The sequence below is a fragment of the Desmodus rotundus genome, chromosome 10 (assembly GCF_022682495.2).
Source record: "Desmodus rotundus isolate HL8 chromosome 10, HLdesRot8A.1, whole genome shotgun sequence".
Lineage (NCBI taxonomy): Eukaryota > Metazoa > Chordata > Mammalia > Chiroptera > Phyllostomidae > Desmodus > Desmodus rotundus.
In genome coordinates, this window is record NC_071396.1 from 95,744,492 (window position 1) to 95,769,587 (window position 25,096).

A 25,096-nucleotide genomic window follows, 5' to 3' on the forward strand; every position below is an offset into this window, starting at 1 on the left:
TTTTCCACATGACTTATTTCACTTAGCGTGGTATTCTCAAGATCCATCCGTGTTGGCACAAATGGCAGCATTTCATCTTTGTATGGCTGAGTAGTATTCCACTGATTGGATAAGGTGTGTGTGTGTGTGCGCACGTGCGCTACATCTTTGTCCAACTTCCCATCAAAGGGCCCTTGCCATTGTGAGTAATGCAGAGCCAGTGTTTCCCAGAGATTGTCTCCCCACGTGCTGTCTCTCCTAGGAAACTGGGACACAGAGGGGTTAGCAGTGCAGCGTGACTGGCTGGGGTCAGAATCGAGCTGGGATCGGAACCCAGCAGTCTCACTTGCAGCCTCGGTTCCCATCCCTGGCCTGCTTGTGCAGCACCTCTTCCCTAATACACTAGTGGATCTATGCAGACGGGACCCATGCCTCCTTGTTGGTTAATGAATGAATGAGTGAATGGATGAAATTATTCCATCCCTTCAGACTCCGCGGAGGAGGATGCAGGACGTGCTATGCTGCAGGCCTGTATGTCCTTGGGGAGGCTGCACCCCAGGGGACAGTGGGACCCCTGTAATGGTCTGTGCCCCAGCCAGCACGTGCCTTCCTCCCAATCCAATCCTCAGAGGTCTTCCTAGAGGGCCAGCTGGGCACAAGGGCCTGAGTGAGAAAAAACTAGCCTAGGTAGGCCTAGGTAGGCTCAACTTAGAACTTAGTAGAACCAAACTGTGGCCCTGGGACTGTGGGTAGAGAGACTCTGGCCACAGAGGTTAGAGGAGGAGGTCAGGGAAGGCTTCTCGGAGGAGGGCAGTTTTGTAGTCAGTCTTGAATGGTCCAGTAAACGGAGCCAAGGTGGGAGAAGGCAGGCCTGGCAGAGACAGTGAAGAGCAAAAGCTGCAGGTAGATGAGGACAAGACACATTCATAGCCTGTGAACAGATGGCTTTGGCAAGGCTGGAGGTCTGTGAAGGGGAGGGAGAGAGATGTAGGGCCCCAGCGGGGAAGTGGGCCAGCAAGCGCCTGAGTGCCAGGCTGAGCCTTTTCTCCTCTTGCATCCTGGTGGTCCAAATGCATTGGTACTACAGAATCCTGGTTCGCATGCTCACTCATTCCAAAAGAGCATCTCAATCTAGAAAAAGAGTCGCCACATCATGAAAATACATATTCTGCTGAGGGTAAGGCTCTAAAGCCAAACAAACTTCCAGGTGCCAATTAAAAATACTCTTATCTCTGCCTTTGACTTGGCAGAGAGAAATTGCCAAGTCCTTTTGCCCATCCCCAAGCAGCCCCAGGCCCTTGGCTCAGCCCAGGCCTGTCTGCCCCTCCATTGGGTGGCTGCCGCTCTGAGTACTGATGCTAATTATGCCGTCAGCACAGCCCGATTATTCCCTGCTTGATAGTCCCAAGCCCAGCTGCCCCTGCCCAGTCAGCCCTTGGTTACTGCTTTCCACCCAAACACACCGCAAAACCGGCTGAGCTCCCTCACCCAAGGGACAGACCAGCTTCTGCAGTGTAGCCCCAAACACCACACTCAGCCCCAGAAGACCGGCACCCCTGGTAACCAGGCTATGCAGGCATTTAATCTTCTTAAATACGGCATGCCAAGATTATCCTGCTGAAGAGGACACGGTTTAACCAAAAGCTTCTTCAGAATTCCATGCTCGGTGGCACAGGAAAGAGCCAGTGTACCCCTCTCCAGCTCCCCACGTGGTGGCTGTGCCCCCGCCCCACCCCCTGAAAACCCTACAAAGTCCAAGGGTGGAAGGAGGGACACCTGGTTAACTTGGCATACTGTAAAGAACCTTCTAAGAAGTTTCTTCCCAGGCTCCAGGAAGGGTGGGTTGGCACAGCCCTGCAGATAACCATGTGCCCTGGGCAGTGAGCGGGTGGGGGGCCCCCCCGGCTCTCCCGTCAGGGCAGCGCTTCCTCTGATGCTGGCGGTTCACCCACTGTGGCTATGGCCTCCTCAGTTCCCTCTGAGCCTGCGGAGAAATCCACTGTCTGTCCACAGTGACCTCCCCACCACCCTTCTTTTTAAGGAAACTTCTGTGTCTGGCTTCATGCAAGGGGGTGACCTATCTTCCCTGGGGGTGTCACATCTTCCCTGAGCTGCCCACCATATTCTGATGAGCTTAACCACAGGAGAAGGCAGGAAGGCAGTGGCCTGGGGGTGGGGGGTGGGGGGCGGGGGGCGGGGGAGGCCTCGTCCAGGGACTGGGTGGCTGGACAGCGGCTCAGCCACTGGGGAAAGCTTACCCAAAGGAGGAAAGGACTGTTTCGCAAGTGAGGCTGGGCGCTCTGAGCTGGCCCTGCGGCCCCTGGCATGCGGCTGGGCCTGTTAGGAAATCAAGGAGCCGCTCTGTCTGCTTTCCAGCAGGCGCCACTTCTCTCTTTCCACTGCTTTGCTCAATCCCCGGCGCTGGCTCCAGGGCCGGGCTGGCGGGCGGGCGGGCAGGCATCCTCTGCCACAGGCCTGGTGCCTGCGAAGCGCCTGCTCTTGCCTCAGCCAGTGTTGTCACAAGAGTCCCGGGCCAGGCTGCAGAATCATGCTGATAAAACCAGGCTGTGGGTGGGCATCTCAGGTGGGAAGGTGGATGACCCTCTGGGAAAGATTCCAGGCGTTTCCCTGGGTTGAGCATCACTGTCCTAATCTCCTCTCCCTCTGGGCCGGGGCTCCTCACCAGTCACATACAAATGAAAACCCCACCCCAGACATACTTGAAGAGAGAGAGCTTGCCTCTGGCTCCTTTGAATCTTCCTGGTTATCTGTCAGTCATGGGGGCAGGAAGATAATACTATAAATTGAGATAATATTATAAATGTGGTCCCAAAGAGGGCAGGTTGAAGAAAGCGGCCAGAAACTGGAGCCGCCTTGGTGTCTGCTGTGGAAGCTCTTGGACCTGTCAATCAGCTGAGATTTTTCTTGGAGGAAAAACAACCAGGGGGTGGGCCAAAGGCGATCACTAGGTTCAAGGGCGATTAGGATACAGATGGAGGCCCTTATGGGGCTGAGTAGGAGGAGGGGTGGAGCATGAATAAGAACAAGCGTGCATGGCACAGCCCCTCAGTCGAGCATCTTGCAGGCCTCAGGAGAATTGCCATTTCACAGAATGAGGGAACCCAGGATAATCGTTGGGAAATGGTAACATAGAAAACCGCAGCCCTGAGATGTCAACTGACGGCCCAGTTTCCGAGGCTCGCTGCTGTGAGAACTGAAAGCAGAACCGGAACCTTGCTGCTCCTAACTCTGTCCCAGGCAGAGTTAATGTCCCACCTAGGAAGACCAGTCCAACCCAGACGTGTAAGCTTGCTCTTGGGCTCTGCTTCCCGGAGGCAGGGGGCTGGCCTAGCAGACCCCTCAAGGTCTCGTTCAAGCCCAGGGGTGGCTGATTCTACAGGCGAGTTGCTATGGGAACTATAACTTTGAATTTCCTGGCTCTGGGGCTGTGAAAATCACAACCTGAACCTTCCGTTGATGTGGGTTTCTAGATTAATTTCCTGTTTGATTGTTTACTTTAGAGAGAGGAAAATGCCTTTGCAGGCAGCTAGTTCCCTCCACCAAGACGCTTATCACACCCTCCCCCCACAGCCAGCAAGGTCAAGTCCAGGACTCACATGGGTGGAGGTGTGGAGACCAGGGGATGGAGCCTAGGACCAGGGGTTGGGGGAGGCACAGCTAAGAACAGATGGCAGCCTGGGGCCCCCTTCCCTGCTCTGCCCTCTCTTTGTGCCAGCCAAGGGTCCCAGCCCAGTGACCTGTGAGTTCAGAAACTGCCTGTTGGGGGCCATCTGCCCAGCACCTGAGCCCCAGGTCTGGCTCCCAGCCAGCCCAAACCCCTCCCCTGTCTCAGGGAGCTGTTCTGTGCTGAGTCAGACACAAAATGCAGTCATTGCTTTAGAGGGGCGTCCAGAGGGTACGTGAGGGGGGGCGATGGTGCCACCAGACACCCAGTGCCTCTAGGCTTGGCACTGCTGGCTGAGCCCCTCGGGGGAAGCTTAGAAAACAACTGCCTCCCCCAGGACCCCGCTGCTCCAGCGAGAGCAATGGACAGCGTGCCCGGTGCCATAACCCCATCCCGCTCCCGGCCCCAGTCCCCAGGGGCCGGCAGGCTCAGGCCAGGCCCTGTGGCAGGTGCTGTGGTCTCGCTGAGAGTAGAGCCGCTCTGTCACCTTCAGAGCCCTTCTCCCACCCCATCTGCTAAACCCAGAGGACACGGGCAGGGCCACCAACCCACTTTCTAAATGGGGACCCTGAGGCATGAGAAGGGGAAGGGGACTGGGCTAGAGGTCTGCCTACCTGGTCCAGTGGTGACCTGGGGAAGGGGGCTCCCAACCCATTCACCGCCCCTGCCCTTGCCTGGGTGACTGTGTAACACACCACTTCCGAGAGTGAAAGGAACGCTCCTACTAATTCCTCTGGGATTACAGATGAAAACCAGAACCACCCCGGCCAAACCAGGGTGTGTGGCCAGCCCACCCTTTTCTGTCCTCTCCCCCTTGGCCCTATCCCCGTGGGCCTGACGTGTGGGGTAGTGGTTGGGTCATCTAACTGTGGAGGCAGATGAGACCTGGGTTCAGCTCCCAGTGTCCCCTTCCTGGGGTGCTCTCAGGGAAGTCCCTTTTCTCTCCGCGCCTCATTTCTGCAGCTGTAACAGGCAGATACCACAATGGTATGTAACTCAGACCAACTGGCAGAAGGGTAGGACGGGTCTTGCAGAGCGCACACGACTTAGCACACACATCCAGGAGCTGGGCTCCAATGAGGACCCAGAAGGTGCCGGTCAGCCCTCGGGAGACCCCCTCTTGCAAGGTGGGGTCTCAGGGCTGCTGCAGGCATTTTCTGGTGGCCCTTTAATAGAGACCCATGGGGCGGCGAACAGAGGCAAGCCACGGAGAGGCAGGCAGGCTCCTGGAGGGAAGGGCACTGAAGGAGAAGCTGGGAGGTGTTGACAGTGGTCACGGACAATGTCCCTGGGGTTTCAAAGTCCAACCCAGGGTCCTGGGAACTCATGGAATTTGCCTCCTGTCCAGGCCACTGGCCAGGGCTTGGCCCCGAAGAGGAGCCCTGGAGCCCTGGCCCTGGCCCCTGGCTCCGGTGTCTGCAGGATTCGGTGTCTTCCCTGAGCCCCAGATTACATTTCCACCTCCCCCCTCCCTGGGGGCCAGCTGTGGGCTGAAGCGTCCCCCCATGTGACATTTACTGTGGCCACTTTGTACAGGGCGGTTTGCAAGCTCTGCAGGAAGGAGGCTAATTATTGCCTCGGGGCGCCTGGCCCACAGTTAGGGTGCCTGCCCGCCTGCCCGCCTGAGTTAGGAGGGCCGGCAGCCAGGCCGCAGGGCGCAAGCTGGGACTGAAGTCCCGGTCAGAACCATGAATTTCCTTGACATCTGACCACGGCCACTGCACTAGGGCTTCTTATTAGGCTAGTGGAAAAGTGACATTTGGGACAAATGCCCCTCTCCTGGGGCATCTGAAATGCAGGCAGGCACAGAGTGACAATAGTAATGAACGAGAAACAACGGGATTCTGCCATTGCACTGCCTGGCTGGGCAGCGCGAGCGAGTGTACCAGGGCTCTCAGCCCTCCTGCCCACCCCAGAGAAACAACGTTCCTTCTCTTATTTATGCGCCGACCCTCTCCTCTCCTCTCCTCTAATAGCCCCCACTCCTGCATTCTACCCACTGGTCTCTGCCCCTAATGCTGAAACACACTCAGGTCTCTCCCACTGGAACAACCATTCCCCTTGACCTTTGGCCAGGCTCTTTCTCCTAGTGTCTTACCCTTCATCTCTTCCACAGGCAAGATCCAGGCAGGAAGGGAGGGAGGGAGGGGAGAGGGAGGGAGGGAGGGAGGGGGAGGGAGGGAGGGGGGAGGGAGGGAGGAAGGGAGGGAGGGAGGGAGGGAGGGAGGGAGGAGGGAGGAGGGAGGGAGGGAGGGAGAAACAGAGAAGAACAGAAACCTCCAAAGAAAAAGAAAGAAATGGTGTATTCTTCCAATGTCCACTTCCTGACAGCCCCCCACCTGCCCTCTCCAACCCCACCTTACCCAGGCTTCCACCTGCCCCGCCCCCTGCACTGAGGTCATCATGGCAAAGGTCACCCGTGCTCTCCTAATCACCAAATCCAGAGAGCCCTGGTCATTGTTCATCTTACTTGACCTCTCTGAGAATTTGACCCCATTGACCTTGTACTTCTTAGAACTTTCTTGGCTTCTATGACATCACTTCTTCCTGTTCCTCTTAGCTCCCTGACCATTCTCTTCCACGTGTGAGGTTCCTCCTCCTCTCCCACCCTTCAGATGTTGCTCTCTCGAGATTTGGAGTCCTCATCCTCTTCTCGTGCATTCTGTGTCTTCTCCCAGGACATCTCACTCACATCCTTGTCTTTGACTGACACCTGGGCACTGGTGACCACAGACGGGCAGCCTCCCACTAGTCATCTTCCCTGATATCCCCAAGGACCACGGACTCAATGTTTCTAACTGGATTTATTCACACTCCCCCAAGCCAACACCTCCTGCCTTCCTAGCATCATCGATGTCATTGACCCAGTTGACCCAGCCCTAAACCTGGGGGTTCTCCATCTTCAAGACTGTGCCCTTCCTCACCCTCACTTCTTCCTCTGTACGCATCTCCTCCCACTGTGCCTGCCTCAGTTCGTAATTACAGCCGGCTTCTCACTGGTCTCCCTGCCTCTAGTCTACTCTCTACCTTGTGCAAGAAAGGATATTTTGAGAGTGCAGTCTTTCAGTGGCTCTCTAGTGCCTTAGGATAAAATCCAAACTCAGCATCTACAGGCTTTTAGAATGTGGCCCTTGCATTCTTTACCACCGAGTTCTGACTCTCCACCCACCACCTTGAAATACTCATTATTCACCAGTGCGCTCCGCTAGTTCGCATGTTTAGCTTCGGTGCATATGCCACCTGCTGCTTCTTATGCCGTGTGCCTGGCGTGTTCTCTACCACACCATTCCCCCTTGTGTGTTCCAGCCCCATCTACCTAGCTCAATCTCTTCATTTCCTTCCACTAGATTATAAACTGCAAGTCTTATATTCTTGTTATCTCTGTACTTACACAGTATTTAGCACATAGCAGATGTTGCATAAATGTTGAAAGGATGGATGGATGGATGGACGGATGGACAAAGTAGGTGAGTGGGTAGATGGATGAAAGGATAGGCAGGTGGGTGGGTGGAAGGTGGGATACATGATGTGTGGGTGGACAGAAGGAAGGGCAGGTAAATGGATCCATTGGTGGATAAAGCGTTGCGTAGGTTGGTGAGAAGATGGATGAATAACTTGGGGGTGAGGAAGGGGTGTACGGGTGGGTAGGCACACAGATGGGTGAGGGGATAGGTAGATGGTGGCCAATGCAGACACAGACTCGGTAAAATCAATTCAATTCTGTGAAGACCTAGGTTGATTACTGTCACCAGTCATCAGAAGTAAGAATTATGCACTCCAACCAGCAAAATAAGAATTAGCTAATGTGGGAGAAATTAAAATAATTCTCCAGGAAAGAGGATGCTTGACCCAGGACTTCTGTGCACCTTCTAGATCTTCTCAGACTTGCTGTCTGTCTGGCTTGTTCGAGCCACTCAACTACTGAGCCTCGGCTTCTCTCCATTATTACATAGAGGCAGTAATGCCCGCGGCCTTTCCCTGTCTCTGCAAGAGCGTCACGAGGGCACCAGGCGTGGTGCGCACGCACCGAGGGGGTCACGATCTTCAGGGAAGATACGTGTTTATAAAGATAGACATTTAATAATAATACTCACACCTCGTATTTGAATCCAGCCTTGTGCTTTTCAAAGCTCTTTCACATATATTATCTCAATTGACTCTCAAAACAATTCTAGGCAGGCATTATCCCCGTTCTCAAGTGAGGAATCTGGGGTACGAAGCAATTAAGTGGCCTGCTGCACGTGTTAGGTGACGGCCTTTTCGGATACATTATCTACTTCCCTGCCCGCCCTGAAGACGCCCAGGCATAACCGACCCCCCTCTTGATGACTCAAGGTTGATATCACGAACATCCGTTCCTCTAGACTTGGCTGCAGATGCCAATCCAGGCCCAGCAGAGGTGCTGGGTGGCAGGGCCCGGGCTCATCCCTGAGGGTGCTCCTGAGGTGTAGGTGGCCATGGGCGGCTCCCCACTGCGGCCACCAGACCAGACCACGCGCCATGCATTGGGACCATCTCTTTTGCCTCTGCTGCGTTCTCCTGCCTCGCCCCTTTCTCTCCATTCTCAGCATTTCTGCCCACCCTTGTGGCTTCCTGGGCCACTGCAGACCTCTGCCATCCACCACCCTCAGCTCCTCCTTCCCTCTCCTCTTCCTGTGACTTCCACACTCTCAGCTCCTCCTGCCACAACCCTGGCCCTTCCATATACCCACCCAGCTCCCTTGTTGCTGCTCCCAGCCCACCCTCAGCTCCCCCAAAAGGAGAGGGGCTCCTGCAGGCAGGGTCTGAGCTGAGCCTTTACTGTGGCTGCATTGGGCTGCTTGGATGTGTCCTAGAAGGTGGAAACCGTGATGTTGGTGAGCTGGGGTGGTCAGGGCCGGCGAGCCAGCCCGCCTCCGCTGGCACTCGGGCCTGCCGAGTGAGACAGGGAGCCATCATCTCCAGTGCTCACTCGCCTCCCGCACACGAAGGCAGCCCCGTGGGTCCTTCCATCAGCGCCCTGCTTCCCTCTCCACGGGGTGGCATCCCAAGCAACCAGCCTGACTCCATCCTGGGCATGCCTTGGGCAGCATGCCCGTGCCCTGGGCACCCTCTGCCTAGGGTGGCCGGGATGCTCCCACCAGGCTGCCTTTCTCCTGAGCTGCTATGGGGCCTCCCACGGCCTGACTCCAAGCACCTTGGCCTCTCCCCGAGGGAGGATGTGATGGGTGTGCCCACAACAAGTCTCCGGCAGAGACAATAGGACAGGAATGCATTAGCTTCCGAACAAACACTGTGTGGGCTCGCACAATTGCCTTGGATTCTCATCCAAGAAACATATCTCGCTGTTCGAGGGCGAGGGTGGGTGGTTGGCCTGCCCCAGCCCGCCCACACCCCTTTCTGTGCCAGAGACTTTGACAAGTGGGCTGCCCCCTCCCCCACCCCGGGACCTTCAGCCCCCAGGCCGGGCAGCCCTGCCTTCGTCATCCAACAGCTCTTCTTCCAAAGAGGGAGAGGACAGGGACAGCTCTGCCACCCAAAGAGTGCCTGCGCCTGCCACCCCTCTCTGGAACCATTTTTTATTGTGGTAAAACACACATAACACGAAATGAGCGTTCTGGCCTTGTTTAAAGTGCACCATTCAGTGGCCTGAAGCCCGGTCACATTGTTGTGCAGCCATCACTGTCGTCACCTGCGGGACTTTCTCATCTTTCCCAGCTGAGCCTCTGCACCCCTCCACCACCACTCCCCACGGCTGCGCCCCCGGCCCCCGTTCCAGTTTCTGTCTCTCTGAATTCGACCACTTGAGGCACCTCACGCAAGGGAAACCACACAGTGTTCGTTCTTTTCTGTCGGGCTTATTTCACTTCACATTACCTCGAGGTTCATCCATGTGGCAGCATGTGGCAGAACTTCCCTCCTTTTTCAGGCTGAGTCACATTTCACTGTATGTGGAGACCACGTTTACTTTATGCACTTGTCCGCGGATGGACACTCGGGCTGCTTCCGCCTCTTGCCTTTTGTGAATAATGCTGGGAATGTGAGTGTGCGCATGTCTGGCTGAGTGGCCACGACTTTTGAAACGGTCTTAGAGCTAGGTAAAGCACGGTCTCCAGAAGATCCCAAACAGGACCTGTGTAAACGAGAGAGCTCACTGGCCCCCTCAACGTGCTGTCAGGGATTTGTTTATATAAACGCTAGGTGTCCCTTGGGAAAAAGCAGAACCCTGAAGAAATGAAACACAGAGCAGGTAAGTGTGGGCCAACATGGAAAAGTGCGGGCAGATCTTGCACTTGTGACGTTGCCCACAACGGATACGTCAAAGGAGGGAAGCTGAGGATGGCCCGGAGGCAGGAGCCTCTGAGAGGACGCTGGCAGGTGCCCTCCCTGGAGGGAGACCCTGTGGAGCTGAACCAAAGGCTCCCTGCTATGAGGCGGGCCAGCCTCTAGTTGTGCCACAAAGAGGAGCAGGGTGCTACTTCCTGCCTGTGACAGGTGGGGAAAGTTCCCCTGAGTAGGGGGATGGGGGAGGCACTCTGCAGCCCCTTCAGCTCTAAGGCTCTAAGGGTCTGCTCTCCAAAGCTGGCGGTGAGAGGCCAAGTCAGCATTTAGGGGAGACCAGGACACGGTCTGCAGCACGACTCCCTCGGTGAACTCTGCGTGCCAGCACCTGTGATGGAGGACTAGGACAACGCCAGGCATCCAGTCCTCCCGACTTCCGTGAGAAGACCCAGCAGATGTTCGCACAATGTGGTTCTTGGCCTTACGCAGACGCTCCCAAACCACCGAATGAGCGATACAGTTGGAAGAGAGGCCCTGGGGTTGAGAGCCCCACCGCAACCTGCGTCTGTGCCCCACCGTGGAAGCCAGGAGCCCAGGGCCCTGCCAGGGAGGCAGGAGGACAGTGTCATGAGCTCAGTCCCCAGGAGCAGGTGCCTGGGGAAGCTTGGGCATGTAGAGGAGGGGAAGGGACGTAAACAGGAAGTACACCACCCACAAATATGCGGGAGGAAGAGAGAGGGAATAGGAAGGTTCTGAACCTTGGACTGGGAGCCCATGCAGGGGGACAGGTCCTGGACGGCACAGGAATGAGGAGGAGGAGGAGGAGACGCTCGCTCATCAGGACAAAGAGCTCCATTGACAAAAAGTAAACACCAGCATAGACAGAGAGGGATAGCCGGGTGCTGCGAAGTATTCCACTGTGCAACATGTCATAATTACGTAATACTGTTCAAGGTATTTTCAATCTTTAACAATAATCCAGGGAAAACTTTGTATCTGTGGCCTGGTGCACTGTGTACGTACATGTGCGGGATAAATTCCTAGAAGTGGTATCGCTGGGTCGGGGGTTGGTACACTTGCAATGCTATAATTATCACCAAATTTCCATCTAGAGAGTTAAACCAACTTTTATTTCCACAAGCACTGTATGTTTGCAGGCTCATCAGTTACAATGTTGCACCATGTCTGCTCTGGGGAGAAGGGTGTGTGGGGTGGGGGTTCCGCACCCCCTCACTGGCCTTTTCAGGTGTGTGCACCAGGGCCACCTGTGGCTGAGCTGCCTCTCGGGGTTAGTCCTTCCCGCTTGCAGACTCCCAGCTGGGTGGTTTTCTTCTGCCTCCCAAAGCGCATCGTTAACAAATATTTCCAAGTGCCTGCTGTATGTCAGACGCCGGCCCGGTGCTGGGCAGAGCAGTGGGAAAACCCAAGCCCTGCCCTCATGGAATTTACCTTCTAGAGGGTGGGGGTGGGGGGTGGGCACGGGGACAGATAGACCAGACGACAAGGAGATGACATGTCAGGGGTGAGGCTTGCTACAGAGAAGTAAAGCAGGAGGTGGATGGGCTGATCACTTACACAGCGGCTAGTCAGGGAAGCCCTGGCCAATGGCTGATACTAGGGAGCACCCTGAAAAAAGTGACGGAGGAAGGTCTGGAGATTTGTGGTGGCTGAGAATCACTGGTGACAAGGCCCGGAGTCAGAACTGTGTCGGTGGGAAGAGCATGCACAATGCTGGCTGTCACGCCTTCCCTCTGTGGCCCACACCATTCCCTCCCCTGGATTGCCCCTTGCTCTCCACCTGCTCAGCATTTGAGCAGTTCAAGGCCTCCTTCAGCTCATTCCTTCCAGAACGAATGATTCCTGCCTGTCTGCCACCAGCCCAGGTCACAGCCCAGTTCTGACCGGGTACAGGAGGAAGGAGGTCTAGTCCCCAAGAGCACCTCTGGGCAGGGCAGCCAGCACTGACCTGTCCCCTGGACATCTGCGACCTCCATGGCCTGCATGCTCACATGTAGCACGGCCTGCCCTGGGTCTCCAGCCCTCCTGGAGTGAGTGCTTGTGGCCCCTGCTGGGAGGGCCCCCCAGCTGGGTGGACGGACGCAACATGACAGAAGGAGAGAGGCCAGGAGGGTGTACAAATTCGAACTCCAGGCCAGTGGTGGGAACAGTCTCCCTGCACTGTGTGTGACATCACCTCTGCTTGAACATGTCACGTTCGGGTCAAAAAACCTAAGTCCAGTTCTCAGTCAGCAGATGAGAGTGGTCACCCTAAAAACGCCCTCTTCTGTGTTCACCTTGCCCTCCACCCTTCCCCTAAAACAGAAACAACACGTGAGCCCTATCAGCCGACAGGCAGTGAGTGCCTGTGGTTGCCGGAAGCGGTGCTGGGTCGTTCTGGAGCAGCACTGGTGTGGGGCGTGGCCCTGCCCTGCCCTGCCCTCAGGAGGCTGGCGGTTCAGACTGGAGCAGGTCTTTTTCTCGCGCGTGCAATGTGAGTGGGCAGGAAAGACAGAAAGTGCTTGGGGAGTGAGAAGCGGGAGAGGGCACCATGGGTGGGGGCCATCCAGAGGTCTCTGAGGAAAGCTGTGAAGTGACTTGGACCTTGAAGGGTGAGGAAGAGTGGAGGGCAGAAATGGAGGTTCCAGCGGGAGGAAGAGTCACCTGCAGCCGGTAGTGTAGCTTTGCGGTCATCGGGTGGATGTGATGGTCACTGCGGCGGGGGTAGGGGTGGAGACAGAACCCAGAAGTGTTTAGAGGTTGGGAGAAGCAGCATCAGCCAGCAAAGGGGACACTGTACGAAGTGGTCAGCGGGGTCAGGGGGGAACAGGACAGTAGGACTTCTCAGCCTGAGCCTGCTGGTCCTCTGGTGGGGGAGGGAAGCTCAGTAAGATAAATTTTAAAAACAAAGCATAAGATAACAAAGGTTGGCAAGGACGTGGAAAAACCACAACCGTCAGTCATCTCTGGGAGGAATATAAAATGGGGCAGCCACTGTAGAAAACAGATCGTCCGGTACTCAGAGAGCTAACCACGGATGCCACGTGACCCAGCAATCCCACGCCTAGGTATGTGCCCAGGAGGCCGGCAGACACGTTGGTGTGAATGCTCACAGCAGCATCATTCATAACAGCCACAAAGTGGCCACTGCTCAAACGTCTACCAGCGGATGAACGGGCAAACAGAATATGGTGTAAAAATACAATGGGATATTATTCAACTGGTAAAAGGAATGAAGAACTGATTCCTGCTACACACAGATAAACCTTTAAAATGTTACGTTAGCCTGGCTGGTGTGGCTCAGTGGATTGAGCACCAGCCTGTGAACCAAAAGGTCATGTGTTTGATTCCCAGTCAGGGCATATGCCTGGATTGTGGGCCAGGTACCCAGTGGCGGGGGTGGGGAGGGCATGGATTGTGATGTTATGTGAATTTGATGTTATATTAATTACATTTCAATTTAATAAGCAAAAGAGAGAATGAGATGAGGCAGGAGAGAATGAGATGAGGCAGGTAGAGGGAAGCCAGGACAGGGCTGTGGCTGGATCCAGTGCTGGGCAGCCTGGCCGTGGCCTTGGTCAGGAGGCAGTTCCAGTCTCCAGCTAAGTCAGTGTGGCGTGGTTGTGCAGAAGGGCACTTTGATTTCCAGGAGTCCTCCTGTAGCCAGGGCCCAGGCATGCCCAAGATCGTAGCTGCACCTACTTTCCCCAATCAGGAAGCCTTTAAGCTCATTTCATTTCTCTGAGGGTCCCGGCATGCTTGCCACCGCCTCCAAACCCATCTGCAGCCTTGCTCTGCCACGGCCTAGGACCACAGCCTTCTGACCTGACCCGGGTGCCTAGGCTGTCTGTCCACGGCAGCCCTCCGGCGGCTCATATCCTGTCAGAGAGGTCACAGCTTCCTGGTGCAGCGCCTCTGCTGCCCTCTGCCCCTTGGAGGTGTTCATCCTTGGCTGCCCTGGGGCTGGGGTGGGGGCCCGGCTGCCAGGAGCAGGAGCTGGTGCCCTGAGCAGTGGTCTCTGCCCTCTCCTCCACAGCTCTTGCAGTCTCAGGATGTGAAGGAAGACGCTGTCCTGTGCTGCTCCATGGAGGTAAGCAGGTGGCGCAAACGTCTCCGACCTCAGATGCCACACGCCCCTCATGACACACAGCTGTGGGGGTCCCCAAGTCCAGGACGAGGGTGTGTCAACAGGGCGGGTGGGGAATGGCTTCCTGAGTGGGCGTGGGCTGCTGCATCCAGAATGGTTGACCCAAAACCATAATAAATGTTGATAGGGAGACTGCCCACCGCTGGCTGGAGGGTCAGGGAACTTCTGGCTCATCTGGAGGGAAACACCGAGTGTTGACCTTGTCACTTTCCCTCCATCCCCAAAGCCGCCCTCTCCTTGCCCCAGGAACACCACACAGATGACTTAAGAGATTCTAGGTGAACCCCTGTCCCCTGGGCTTTGGTACCGTGGGATTTGGGGAAGGCTCCTAGGCTTGAATCCCCTGTGTTGGCACTGATTCAAAGCAGCCCCCTTGGGAGTGGCCACGCCCATTCCCAAGGTGTGGCCGCTGCTCATTGAAACTCTTCCTCTGGGACCTTCCTTCAGACAAGGCTCCCACCTAGTCACAGGGACAGACCTTTGCCCTTAGGGGATGGGCTTCCAGCCTGGGCACTCAGGACAAGTCAGGTTCTGTGAGCACAGCCCTCGGGTGGTTCCTGCCCAGATGCCAAGGCCACACCCAAGAATCTTAGAGGCCAGGAGTCCTGGGAGCCCAAACAGCAGCCCTACGTGGAAAGGACGTCCTCCATTCATTTGGGCTCCAGCCAGGTGCCCTGCATGGGGCTTGGGAGGGGGGAGAAGGAGGAAGCATGTTTCCTGCCCTCAGACAGCTTCCGGTCTGGCTAGGGCTAGATCACACGGAACACAGCACAGGGCAGTGGCAAGACTGAGTGTGGGTACAGAGCATGTGTCCCCGGAGAGCCCAGGGAGAGAGGTCAGGGTGGCCCACGAGGTTAAGGAAGATTCGGTGAAGAAGGCAGAGCTTTGACAACTGTGCAGGATGAGGCTGGGGGTGGGCAGAGTGGGGGCCGAGATGATGGGGAGCATCCCCCAGGGGCTGCTGGGCAGATGGGCACAGATCCGGAAGTCTGGGGCTCCTTCCTCCTAACAGGGGCTGATCTCCTTTGGAGATCATCAGCTGTGTCTCTTGAGGGCAGCCCCTCCAGTGGCCTTCTGCCCTGTTCCTGTTTCTCTTCCCTTCGGGCCACAGGTGTAGGCAGAGGTCGTGCTGGGGTGGGGAGGTGGGACTGGGGACAGGAAAGAAAGGAAACAGGAGACCTCCTCCTGCTCTCAAGTTCCACGTGGACACACATGGGTAATAATGACTAAGCCCGTTTCCAGAGAGACATCCTAGCAAGTGAAAGTTAACACAGGGCAGCCTGGTCACCTTTGAGGGGGCAGGTCACACAGTCAGTGAGGGGGCAGGCGGTAGTTAGAGAAGGCTCCCTGAAGGAGGGAGAGCTCTTGGGTGAAAGGGAGAAGGGGTATGTTTCTGCTAAGGGCCCTTTTCAGCCCTGGGCAACAGACATTATTCTGATCCCTCTTATTTCTGCCAACAGATTGGTTGTTATGTGTGAGCTCTCACAGTTGACTATTTCTACCCTCCTCAACTGACCCCCACCCCCGGGGCACAGAGACCTGGGCCCACACCTTCCTGAGATAATGCATCTGTTTCTTGTCCCTGTCCCCAGCTCACCCAACCAGGGTGGGTCAGGGGACCACTATGGGGCCCATGTCCCACCTGACCCCCACTTCTCTGCCTGCAGCTGCAGAGCACAGGCCGGCTGCTAGAGGAGCAGCTGCCCGAGATGATGGCCGAGCTCCTAGCCAGTGCCCGAGACAAGATGCTGTGCCCCTCGGAGTCTATGCTGACCCGGTCACTGCTCCTGGAGGTCATCGAGCTCCATGCCAACAGCTGGAACCCTCTGACGCCCCCCATCACGCAGTACTACAACAGAACCATCCAGAAACTGACAGCCTGACAGCCAGGGGGCCTGGCGGGTGGCCCACAGGCAGCTGCGGCCCTGGTGCACAGGGCCAGATGGACAGGCGGGAGGACTGGGGTAGCCCTGGCGGGAGAAAGAAATGGGGAAGAAGGCAGGCAGAGCCGGCAACCAGCCTGGAGCCAGGTGGGGGAGGGATCAGATCCCTAGGAGTGCCCCCTCCCGCCTCCCATCCGAGCCCCCCAGCCCCAGCATGCGGCAGCTTCACCAGCAAGGGAAGCATGTTTCTTTTTCATGGTGGCCGGCCCTCACCCGGTCCCTCCTCACTCCCGCCTCCTGCCCCCTCCCATCGAATGAGACCCCTGCAGGGCTTTGTGCAAGGGGTTTCATCTCGGTGACTCCTCCTCTGAGGCCAGGCAGCCCAGCACGCCAGGGTACCGCTTGGGTCAGAAAGGACCTCAGAAAGCTGACAAAGTGGGTCGGAGACGGGCTTGCATTGTTCCCGCACACTGTCAGCCAGTCGCCAACTGGCAGCAGGCGACGTGTAGCAGATGTCCGGGAGGACAAAGGCAGACGTGGCCCCCAACAGCCACCCGTCATTGACGGCCTTTGTCCGGACGGTTGAGCTGGAGGGACAGAGGCCTTCGCCCTCCTCCAACCTTCACGCTCCACCACCCCCCAACTTCCAAGTCCTCCTCCCAGACCCTCCAGCCTCAGGCCTGGGGGGGGCTGGGACCAGGCGGGGGAGCTGGAGTTTGTAGTTCTACTGCACCCTTTTGTCTTACTGTGTTTTATTTTTCAAAAGTCAGCTGCTTTGAAGTCTCCTCTCTCAATGAAAGAGCCACGATGTGATCACACAGACAGCACCGAGGACCCCTGATTAGTGAGAGATCAAACCCGCCCCCTCTGGAAGGGTTCTAGCCACAGACGGCTTGCCAGTAGCCAATTAGGGTAATTGGAAACTTCTGCCCCAGTCGGGGTCCCGTTGGAACCTGTGCCTCTGGCTCCCAGCTCCTCCCCTCTCTTATTCTAGCTGTGCTCTCTCAAAGGGCTGATACCATCACGCTGGGAGAGCATGAAACCGGTCCTGGCCCCAGGCCTCGTGGTGAAACAGGCACAGAACAGGCTGGCAAACTAAAACCCATGCTCCACACACAGATCTCGTCCCAAACTCAGAGTGGGGGAGTGTGGGGCTGTGGGGCTGCCCCGCTCCCCAGGACTTGGAGTTTAGCTAAATGGGCTGTGTCGCCGTCCTGGACAAGGCAAGAGCCAGGGGCCCAGCCCTCCCACAGCCAAGTGCCACGTGCTCCAGGGGGCCCTGGGCGCTGCAGCCCCAGGGCTGTTGGGAAAGGGAGTGTTCCTGAGTCAGGTGGCCAGGCAGGGAGACCAGACAGAGCTTTCCAGACCAGGAATGAGGCTGGGGCTTCCTGGAGGAGTCAGGTCCTGGGAGATGGCCCCCCTTCTCTGTTGGAGGAAGATGGAGGTCGGTTGTCCCTGGCGTCTGCACAGCCCCGTCTCCAGCGTCTGGAGCTGACACTTTGATGAGCCCCCAGAAAATGACCTTAGCCCAGCAGCTTCCTTATTTACTCCTTTACTGAGGCCAGTCACTCCTGGGTCACTGGAGGCAGCCTGGCTGCCTGGTCCAATCAGGCTGGCTGGGAGGTGAGGGCTGGAGGACGTTGACCCCTGCTGACCCCAAGTCTGGGAGAGCAATCAAGGTGGGGTGGGGAGCAGGTTCCCCAGTGCTCCCTGGCTTTCCCACCAGCTACAACCTGCCTTCCAGCCCCAGAATGGGGGCTTGAGCCAGTCCCCCAGCAGAGCTTGTGGGGGGCGCAGGTTTCCCTAGAACAGATCAGTCACCTCTGCTAAGAAGCCCCTGCCACCCGTGGCCCTAGCCTCTGCCTCCTCCTTCTTCCTGGAAGCTTCCTTGAGAAGCTTTCTCAAGCTTCTCCTCACCGCCTCTTCTCCTCGGTCTGCGCCTCTGGCCCAATCTGGGGCCCAAGGACAGCAGAGGCCCCACAAGGGGCTGATGTCAGGAGGCTCAGAGAGGACACTGGGGAAATCATGGTCTCAGGGAGTCAGGCGGCCTTCGCCAGGCAAGCAGCCGCTCCCTGACAGCCCTCAGAGAGACACCTGTGCCGAGAAGGGCCTTGTTTCCTTCAAGAGGGGGTGTATGTGTGTGTGTGTGCATCTGCGGAGAACAAAACAGAGCCCTGAAGGAAGGGAGAGGCCTAGGAATGGGGGTGCAAGTCAAGGAGGCAGGAGAGTGGGGTCTCCCACCTCTACCCTGGCTCAGACAGCAATCACGCAGGGGTCCCAGGGGCTGATATTCCCTGGGACGCCGAGACAGGTAGCATCGCGACACCGTGGACCTCAGGCCCCTTCCTCCTAGTGGCCCTCCTCGGTGGTCTGGCCTCAGGGCCAAGCCCTCCTTGCCTGTTTGGACCAGAGTGTGAAGAAGTGAGATATAAATATGTATACATATATAAATATATTTTTAATTACGTGTCGGGTCACTGTGGCTCCAGACATATGGTTTGCCTAGTTTTATTCCATTGCTTGAAAGCACTTCCTGGCCAATCCGAAAAACAATTTAAGCTGTTTTTCTAAATGCAGGTTGCTGCTACTTTTTCAAACATGGAAGGAAAACGTTTAAAAAGGATTTTTTTTTTAAGGAAATAACAGTAAAGCGTAAAATCTGAGACTCTGAGGCAGCTTCCCACGGGAGATGACTCGACAGGAACTGGGGGGCAGAAGTGGGCACCCACAGGCCCCCCTTCCTAGGACAGCCCCCCCACCCCCGCTGAGTGAGGAAGACCATATCCAAGTTGACCTCTGAATGTATTTGATGGGGGGCAAAACTGGATATTGCATTTCTAAGGCTTACGTTGTTTTCTCTACTGGCCCGCGGCTTTCCTGGCGCTGAAGAGGCAAAGTCCGGCCATCCGATGTCGATTCTGTGTGGGTCTCTCCCCTGCTGGTCAAGACTAGGTAGTCGCTGCTTTCCTCCCAGCAGCCAGCCTGCTCACCACAGTCCTGCCCCCTCGGCCTCGTGGCTTGGCCTCAGCTCTGGGACCGCAGCCCCAAGGAGGCTCCTACCTTCCCTGGACCAGGTGGGAGTCCCACCACCCTCCATGAGGAGTGCACACCAAACCCAGTTTCATCTGTCCGTCCTTCCTTAACCAGCCTGTAAACCTGTAAGGTTTGGGGATCGTCCTGTCCATCCATGTAAATGTAAATGTTGGCCGAATTAGTATTTATTCTAATTTGTATTTTATTTTATTTTTTGGGGGGTGGGGAGGGGGTGTGTGGGAAATGTACCATTGACAACGCCCTGGGCAGCTGCCAGGGTAGGGGCCCAGCCAGCCAGGCCACCATGAGGAGCAGCCCCACAGGGCGGCCCCAGACACCGAGTCCCAGTCCTATCTGGCATCAGCCACCAGCCAGCGTTCCTCATGTGACAGATGCCCAGGGCCTGCTCAAGGAGTCCTGTCTCTCAGCTGCTGGGCACTGTGCTGGGAAACCTCTGGCTGGGCCTGTGAGGATGCAGATCTGAGAGAAGACAACTTTCCTCTCTCCTCTACTGGGGACACTTGCACAGAAGGGCTGCCACCCCGCCTGAGCCCGCTGGGAGCCTGGCGGCGGGACCTACCTCCCTGGAGCAGGGGCCCGGGGCTTCCCGCCAAAGCTACAGCGGAATCCTGCTCACGCACCCACCTTCCCTCTCTCCGTATGTCCTGCTTTCCAGCTGAACCCAAACTACAAGTGGGTTTAAAAAATAAACAACACCAAAAAACAAAAAATGGTCAATTCATGTTCTTTGTGCGTTCAGCGAAGGAAACCTTTCCCAGAGGCTTTTGGGCCTCCGCTGGAGCCGGCAGAGGCTCGGAGGGGCCTCTCCCCAAGCGATGCGCCAATGAGAAGATTCCCCCAGTTTGGCCACCCTGGGGAGCGGGGGCCAGGTCTGGGGCCCAGGGAAGCTGTTGAAGGAGTGACCTAGGAGAACATGGACGAAGGAGACTTATGTCCTTCCCCCCCCACAAGCTGAGACCTGTGGCTTGTCCAAGGGGGTAAGACAGCCAGTCCTGCAGAAAATGGCTTTCACACTAACGGTCTGTTTTGCTGCCTGTCGAGCCAGCCCACCCCCCGCACCTACCCCTCCCTTGGAAATGTCTCTGTGTGCTGGGCAAAGACTCATCTTAAGAAGACTAAGACTGGGGACTAGTAGCTTCTAGGAGTCAGCAGCAAGTGGCTGTCCAGTCCCAGAGGGTCAGATAATCTTTCATCAAAGGGTCCCCAAGGGGCCCAGTGACTTATTTTCCTGTGATGACACGTCCCTTGTTTTGCACAGTCCCTCCCATGGTAAATGAGCACTACCTCCTGGTAACAAACACCCCTTGGGGGTCTGTTCCGGCTAGAACTTATGAGGCTTCCACCTCCTCGGGGCAGTGCCCAGAGCATCCACCCCCTTTAAACTTGCCTGGCCCAGTCAAGATGGCAGCCAGGTCAGCCCAGGAGCTGGCGAGGCCATGCTGAGATTGGTCACTGCCCCTTACTGGGTCACGTGACACTGGGCAGAGCCAGCCAGGAGGCACAGGTTGGTAGAGGGAGATAACATCTTAATTAAACATTTGAAATATTCTTAAGACAGTTTTTTACAAAATGCAAAGGAGGAGCAGAAAGCAGAAGTCGAAATGAAAGGTGTTTGAAGGTAAGAGAGAGTGGGGAAGGGGAAATTTACCAAACCATATTCACCAAGAGAGAAAGGATTTTTCTGGGTGGTTTAGTCCTGGTTCCAGAGGTTCTAAATTAGTGAAAACTATGAATTGCATCATCCAAACAATAAATGTTTCAGTCCTGCTTTTTACCACCACCTCTGCTGACAAGAAGTACCTGTCCTGCTGAGGGTGGATTAGATTTGCACCGGAGCCTATAGGAGCGATGGGAAGTGTGTTTTGAAAGAATAAGCTAGAAAATACACATGCATGTGCACACACAGGACTTGTTAAGAGCCTTTTAGGTCCCAAGGTAAATGCAGCAGAGAAAGAAGGGACCGAGAACGTGAAAGGGAAAGAGAGCTTATGCCCGAATATTAACGGTCTCCTTCCCACAGTCCCCAGTGGCTTCAGGGCCTTCCATATGCTGTCTGGCTCACATAGGCAGATGAGTATCTCCGATGCCCATTTTACAAATGAGAAAACAGACACGACTGACCCAGGGCCAAAGGCCAGCCAGTGGAAGGGTTGGGCCAGCCAGCCAGCCGAGTGCCCCTTCCCCTGGCCCAGAAGGTGAGCGTGTCTCAGCCTCTGCCCTCTGACTGCTGCCGACAGGGCCCCCGGGAGCTGGCCGTCCGCGCCAGACAGACAGAAGGCGCAGCCAGCTGCCCGCTGAGGCCTCCCTGGGCCGACGGCATGGTGTTCCCTTCGAGTTGGTGAAAGTAGGAGCGTGACGAAATGTCCCAAGCCGAGGGACTTCGGTGGGGTGAGAAGGAGAAGGAGCAATGTTGCAAAATTTGGTGCTGTAATATAAAAGAATCCATCGTTGTGTGTGCCAACTGTCCATTAGTTTTCCTCCAGGCCGATGGTTCTCAAGGTAGGTGGGAGGTGAAGGAGGCCATCCTACGGGAGCATATCAAAGGTGGCTTCAATATCCACATTGCCTGGGAACCTTGTGAAGCCACATGCCGAAAGAGGACACACATGGGCACCAGCATTTTCAGAATTCTGGGCTTAGGGAGCCCCTCCTCCTGGTGGGTTCACGTGTGCGTGCCCTCTGTGGGACGTGGGAGAAAAGGTGGTCGAGGCCACCACTGCCACGCCAAGAACAAAGCCACAAGAGCTGTCACAGTGACGCGGAATTAACGTCCGGAACCAGCGGCCACATCGCTCCATTCCGCTCTTGGATTTTCGAGGTTGGGACCTGCTGCCCCAGCTGAAGTGAGGCTGCGCAGCGGGGAGGGGCCCCAGCAAGCTGCTGGAGTGTGGGACGGAGTCTGAACCACGGACTGGGGCAGTGTTAGGGCTTCCATGGGCCATGGGCATTGACGCCTTTGCAGGCCCTTTCTGCTTAAAGTAATATAAAAATTGTACTATGTGTAAAGACAAATATATTAATTTTACTTATTAAAACATTTTTTTCAATGTAGAAGTTCATTTCTTTTCTTTTTAAGATTTTATTTATTTATTTTTAGAGTGAGGGGAAGGGAGGGAGAGAGAGGAGAAGAGAAACATCGGTCGGTTGCCTCTCACACGTGCCCGACCAGGGACTGGGCCCGAAACCCAGGCACATGCCCTGACCAGCAGTAGGGAATTGAACTGACAACCTCTCACTTTGCGGTAGGACACCCAACAAACGGAGCCCCACGGTCAGGGTGAAGTTCATTTCTCGATTCTGGTTTTGAAAGAGATGAAAACATCTTGTGGGCCCCTAAAAGTGGGTGCCCTAGAGGCTACACCTGCTGAGTCCATCCGCCCTGTGTGGACATGGTACCTGAGTTCGGAAGGACCCCAGCCCTTCCCTGCTGCCCACCTGATCTCAAGGTGACCCAGGGCAGAGGAGGGTGAGTGGGGGTTGTCAAAGGAGCAGCTCACGCTGCCATCTCCCAAGGAGGCATTTGGCCCGCACTGGAAGCAAACGCAGTAGCCGCTTCTGCCCCAGACTGGCTGCAGGCCAGACAGCTGGGAGCGAGGTAAGCAGCTGTGTTTGCCTGGCCAAGGACACTCTGGCCCAGCGGTCCCAAGTCCTCCCATGTCACTGCCTCCTTTGCACAGCTCTTGCACATACAGTATCTGATAAGCCTCCCCAGAGCCCTGGGAAGAAAGTCAATAAACCCCTTACACCCACTTGATGTCTGGGGAAACTGAGGTTACAGAACCGAACCGTCTGCTTGAATGCTGTGCCACAGTTTTCGCATGTGTGATCGTGTTTGGCAAGATCACGTACACCCTGCCGGGGGGCAGACACTTCTTACTCCGTTTTAAAGGTAGAGGAAACAGGCAACAGTGACAGACCCATGTCATGAGGCCAGTAGGAACCAAGGCCTGGCCTGGAATTGCTGCCTTCTTAGCCCCGATGGGAGGGTGTGGGGACACGTCCACGGACCCAAGCTCCCAGCCTCCAGCACCTGTGGCCACCTCTGTGCCTGAGTCTCCCTGCCCCACTGTGTCCCCAACTCTGAGCAGCCCAGTGGCTCCCAGGGACCAACAGGGGCTCAGGTCAGGGTTCCCCTGGTGACCCAGAACAGACAGGACGTGGCCCTCACAGACACACCAATGGTTGGGAGAGAGGCTCCTGGCCCAGGGCATAATCAGTGACTTTCCCGTTCAACCAGGGTCAGAAGAGGGCCCTGCCATGGGCTCAACTCGAGAGAAGGGGGCAACACAGGCCGAGGAAGAGGCAGGAACTCAGGGAGCACACCCCTGGGGAGGAAAGGTGTTCAGGGCCTGTCGTTAACTACTGCCATGTAGCTCTGTGTAACTGACGAGCCTGAAATCTCGGGGCCCTACGACACAGGCATTCGTGGTCTTGTTTACAGTGTGTTAATGGTTTGGGGTTTGGGTGATCTTAGCTGGCTGGCAGACGACCCAAGCCCAGTCTCTGGGCCGTGGATGAAAGTTGAAGATACAGATAGGCACCTTCACTTAGTGCCACCTCCTCCTGGAGGATCTCCCTGACTGCTCCCCCAGTTGGGATTATAGGTCCCCTCTAGGCTTCTACAGCCCCATGAGTGCTCCTACCGTGGCACTGTTCACTGGGTGTGGTCATTGGTGTGTAGGCGGCATCAGCCCACTGACCATGAGCTTGACTTCACCCCCCTGCTGATGCCAAACAATTATGTGGGGGATAAACCATGACAGTGAGGTTCAGGGCTCTGGTGAGAGAGAATCAGGGAGGAAAAAACTGAGCTGTGCCTTCAGCCAGGCCCTGGAGGTGGGGCACCCAGAGCACTGGAGAGGTGGGGACACCCCACACGGGACAGGGACGTCCAGTGGGAGGGCTGGGGGTGTCCTTGGGGTCCTGAGGTCTAACAGTCCAGAGAAGCCTGGAGGTGAGGGGACTGGTCTCCTGTGGGGGTCAGGCCAGAGCAACAGCGAGTACAGATGGGGCCTTTATGCAAATGGGAAGGGGGCGCCTTCCTTTCTCAGGGACCCCCAGCCCTGCCTGGAACGTGTAAGCTGCCATGGACCCACCCCCTCAGCTGAGTTCCTCGCGTGTGTTCTCTGGGGTGTGTGAGAGTGTGTGCACATGTATGTGTGCTTTGGAGGGGGGGAGCGGACAGGGGTGTATACAATGTGTGTAAATTTGTACGGCAGTTTCTAAATCTCCCCAGCTGGTTGGCTTCTGCACGATGAGAGGTGAGAAGCAGAGGTCCGGCGCCCCAGAGCCAGAAACAGAGGGCGCCTTTCAGAGAAGGTCACAGTGGCCTTCACTCTGCGGCTGGAAACAGAGCTGATGGGTGGCCCACGGTGCGCTGAGAGCAGGCTGTCCGTCCCTGTGGGCTGAGACCGGGGCCTCTGGCCACGGTGTAGGAAGTAAGGCCCTTGGAGAGGCCTGACTTGCGGGAGGAAGGGGCCCCCCCACCCAACAGGACAACAGAGGGTCACATGGAGCCACCTAAATGAGAACTGGCTTCCACCCAGAGCGCTCTGCAGTCCCTGTGAACTGGACTCAGCCCCTGGGCAGCGGGCTGCCTTTCAGGAGCCGCAATCACCTGCCTCCCGAGAGGCTGGGGGGCGGGATGCGGGGATATCTGCGGAAACCGAAGCCTCGGAGAAAGCAACTGCCAGGCTGTGTCTTAGTTTCTCCCAGCGAGGCTCAGGACTGGGCCACAGGGGGCGGGGAACCTTCCCTTTGCCGGCTTCCCCCTCTCACCTTGTGACAAAGCTGGCTCCTGGAGCCCAGAAAGACAGGCCGTGGCTCTAAACTCGGATCCCAGCCTGGCAGGGAGAAATCACTCCTCCAAAAGTACTGCTAAAGACAGATAGTATAGGACCTAGCCGGGACAGCTCGCCCTCTTTTCCTTGGGGATTGCATTCCCCTCTGGGAACTCAATTTTATTAGGCACATGGCCAAGGACCATGAGCAGGCCAGGAGGGAGCTGGAGCTGGGTCAGCAAGAAGAGGCTGCGGGAGCCTCACAGGCTCCGCCCGAGAACGCTCCAGGTGTGCACGTCTGTGCTCAGAG

The 25,096-nt window shown here is 56.4% G+C and overlaps 1 protein-coding gene across 3 annotated transcripts in view; it reads left to right on the forward strand.

Annotated features, from left to right (window-relative positions):
* CTIF (cap binding complex dependent translation initiation factor) overlaps positions 1–21,809 on the forward strand; it is a 248,131-nt gene extending 226,322 nt beyond the window's left edge. For 2 of the 3 annotated variants that reach the window (XM_024580202.4, XM_045187688.3), the window contains exons 11-12: positions 13,959–14,012; positions 15,737–21,809. In XM_024580202.4, the coding sequence (XP_024435970.1) occupies positions 13,959–14,012; positions 15,737–15,952 (270 nt within the window). In that variant the 3' untranslated portion in view covers positions 15,953–21,809. The remainder of the gene's footprint in view (positions 1–13,958; positions 14,013–15,736) is intronic. The other variant, XM_053912424.2, reaches the window with a different exon arrangement.
* Positions 21,810–25,096: the final 3,287 nt, after the last annotated feature.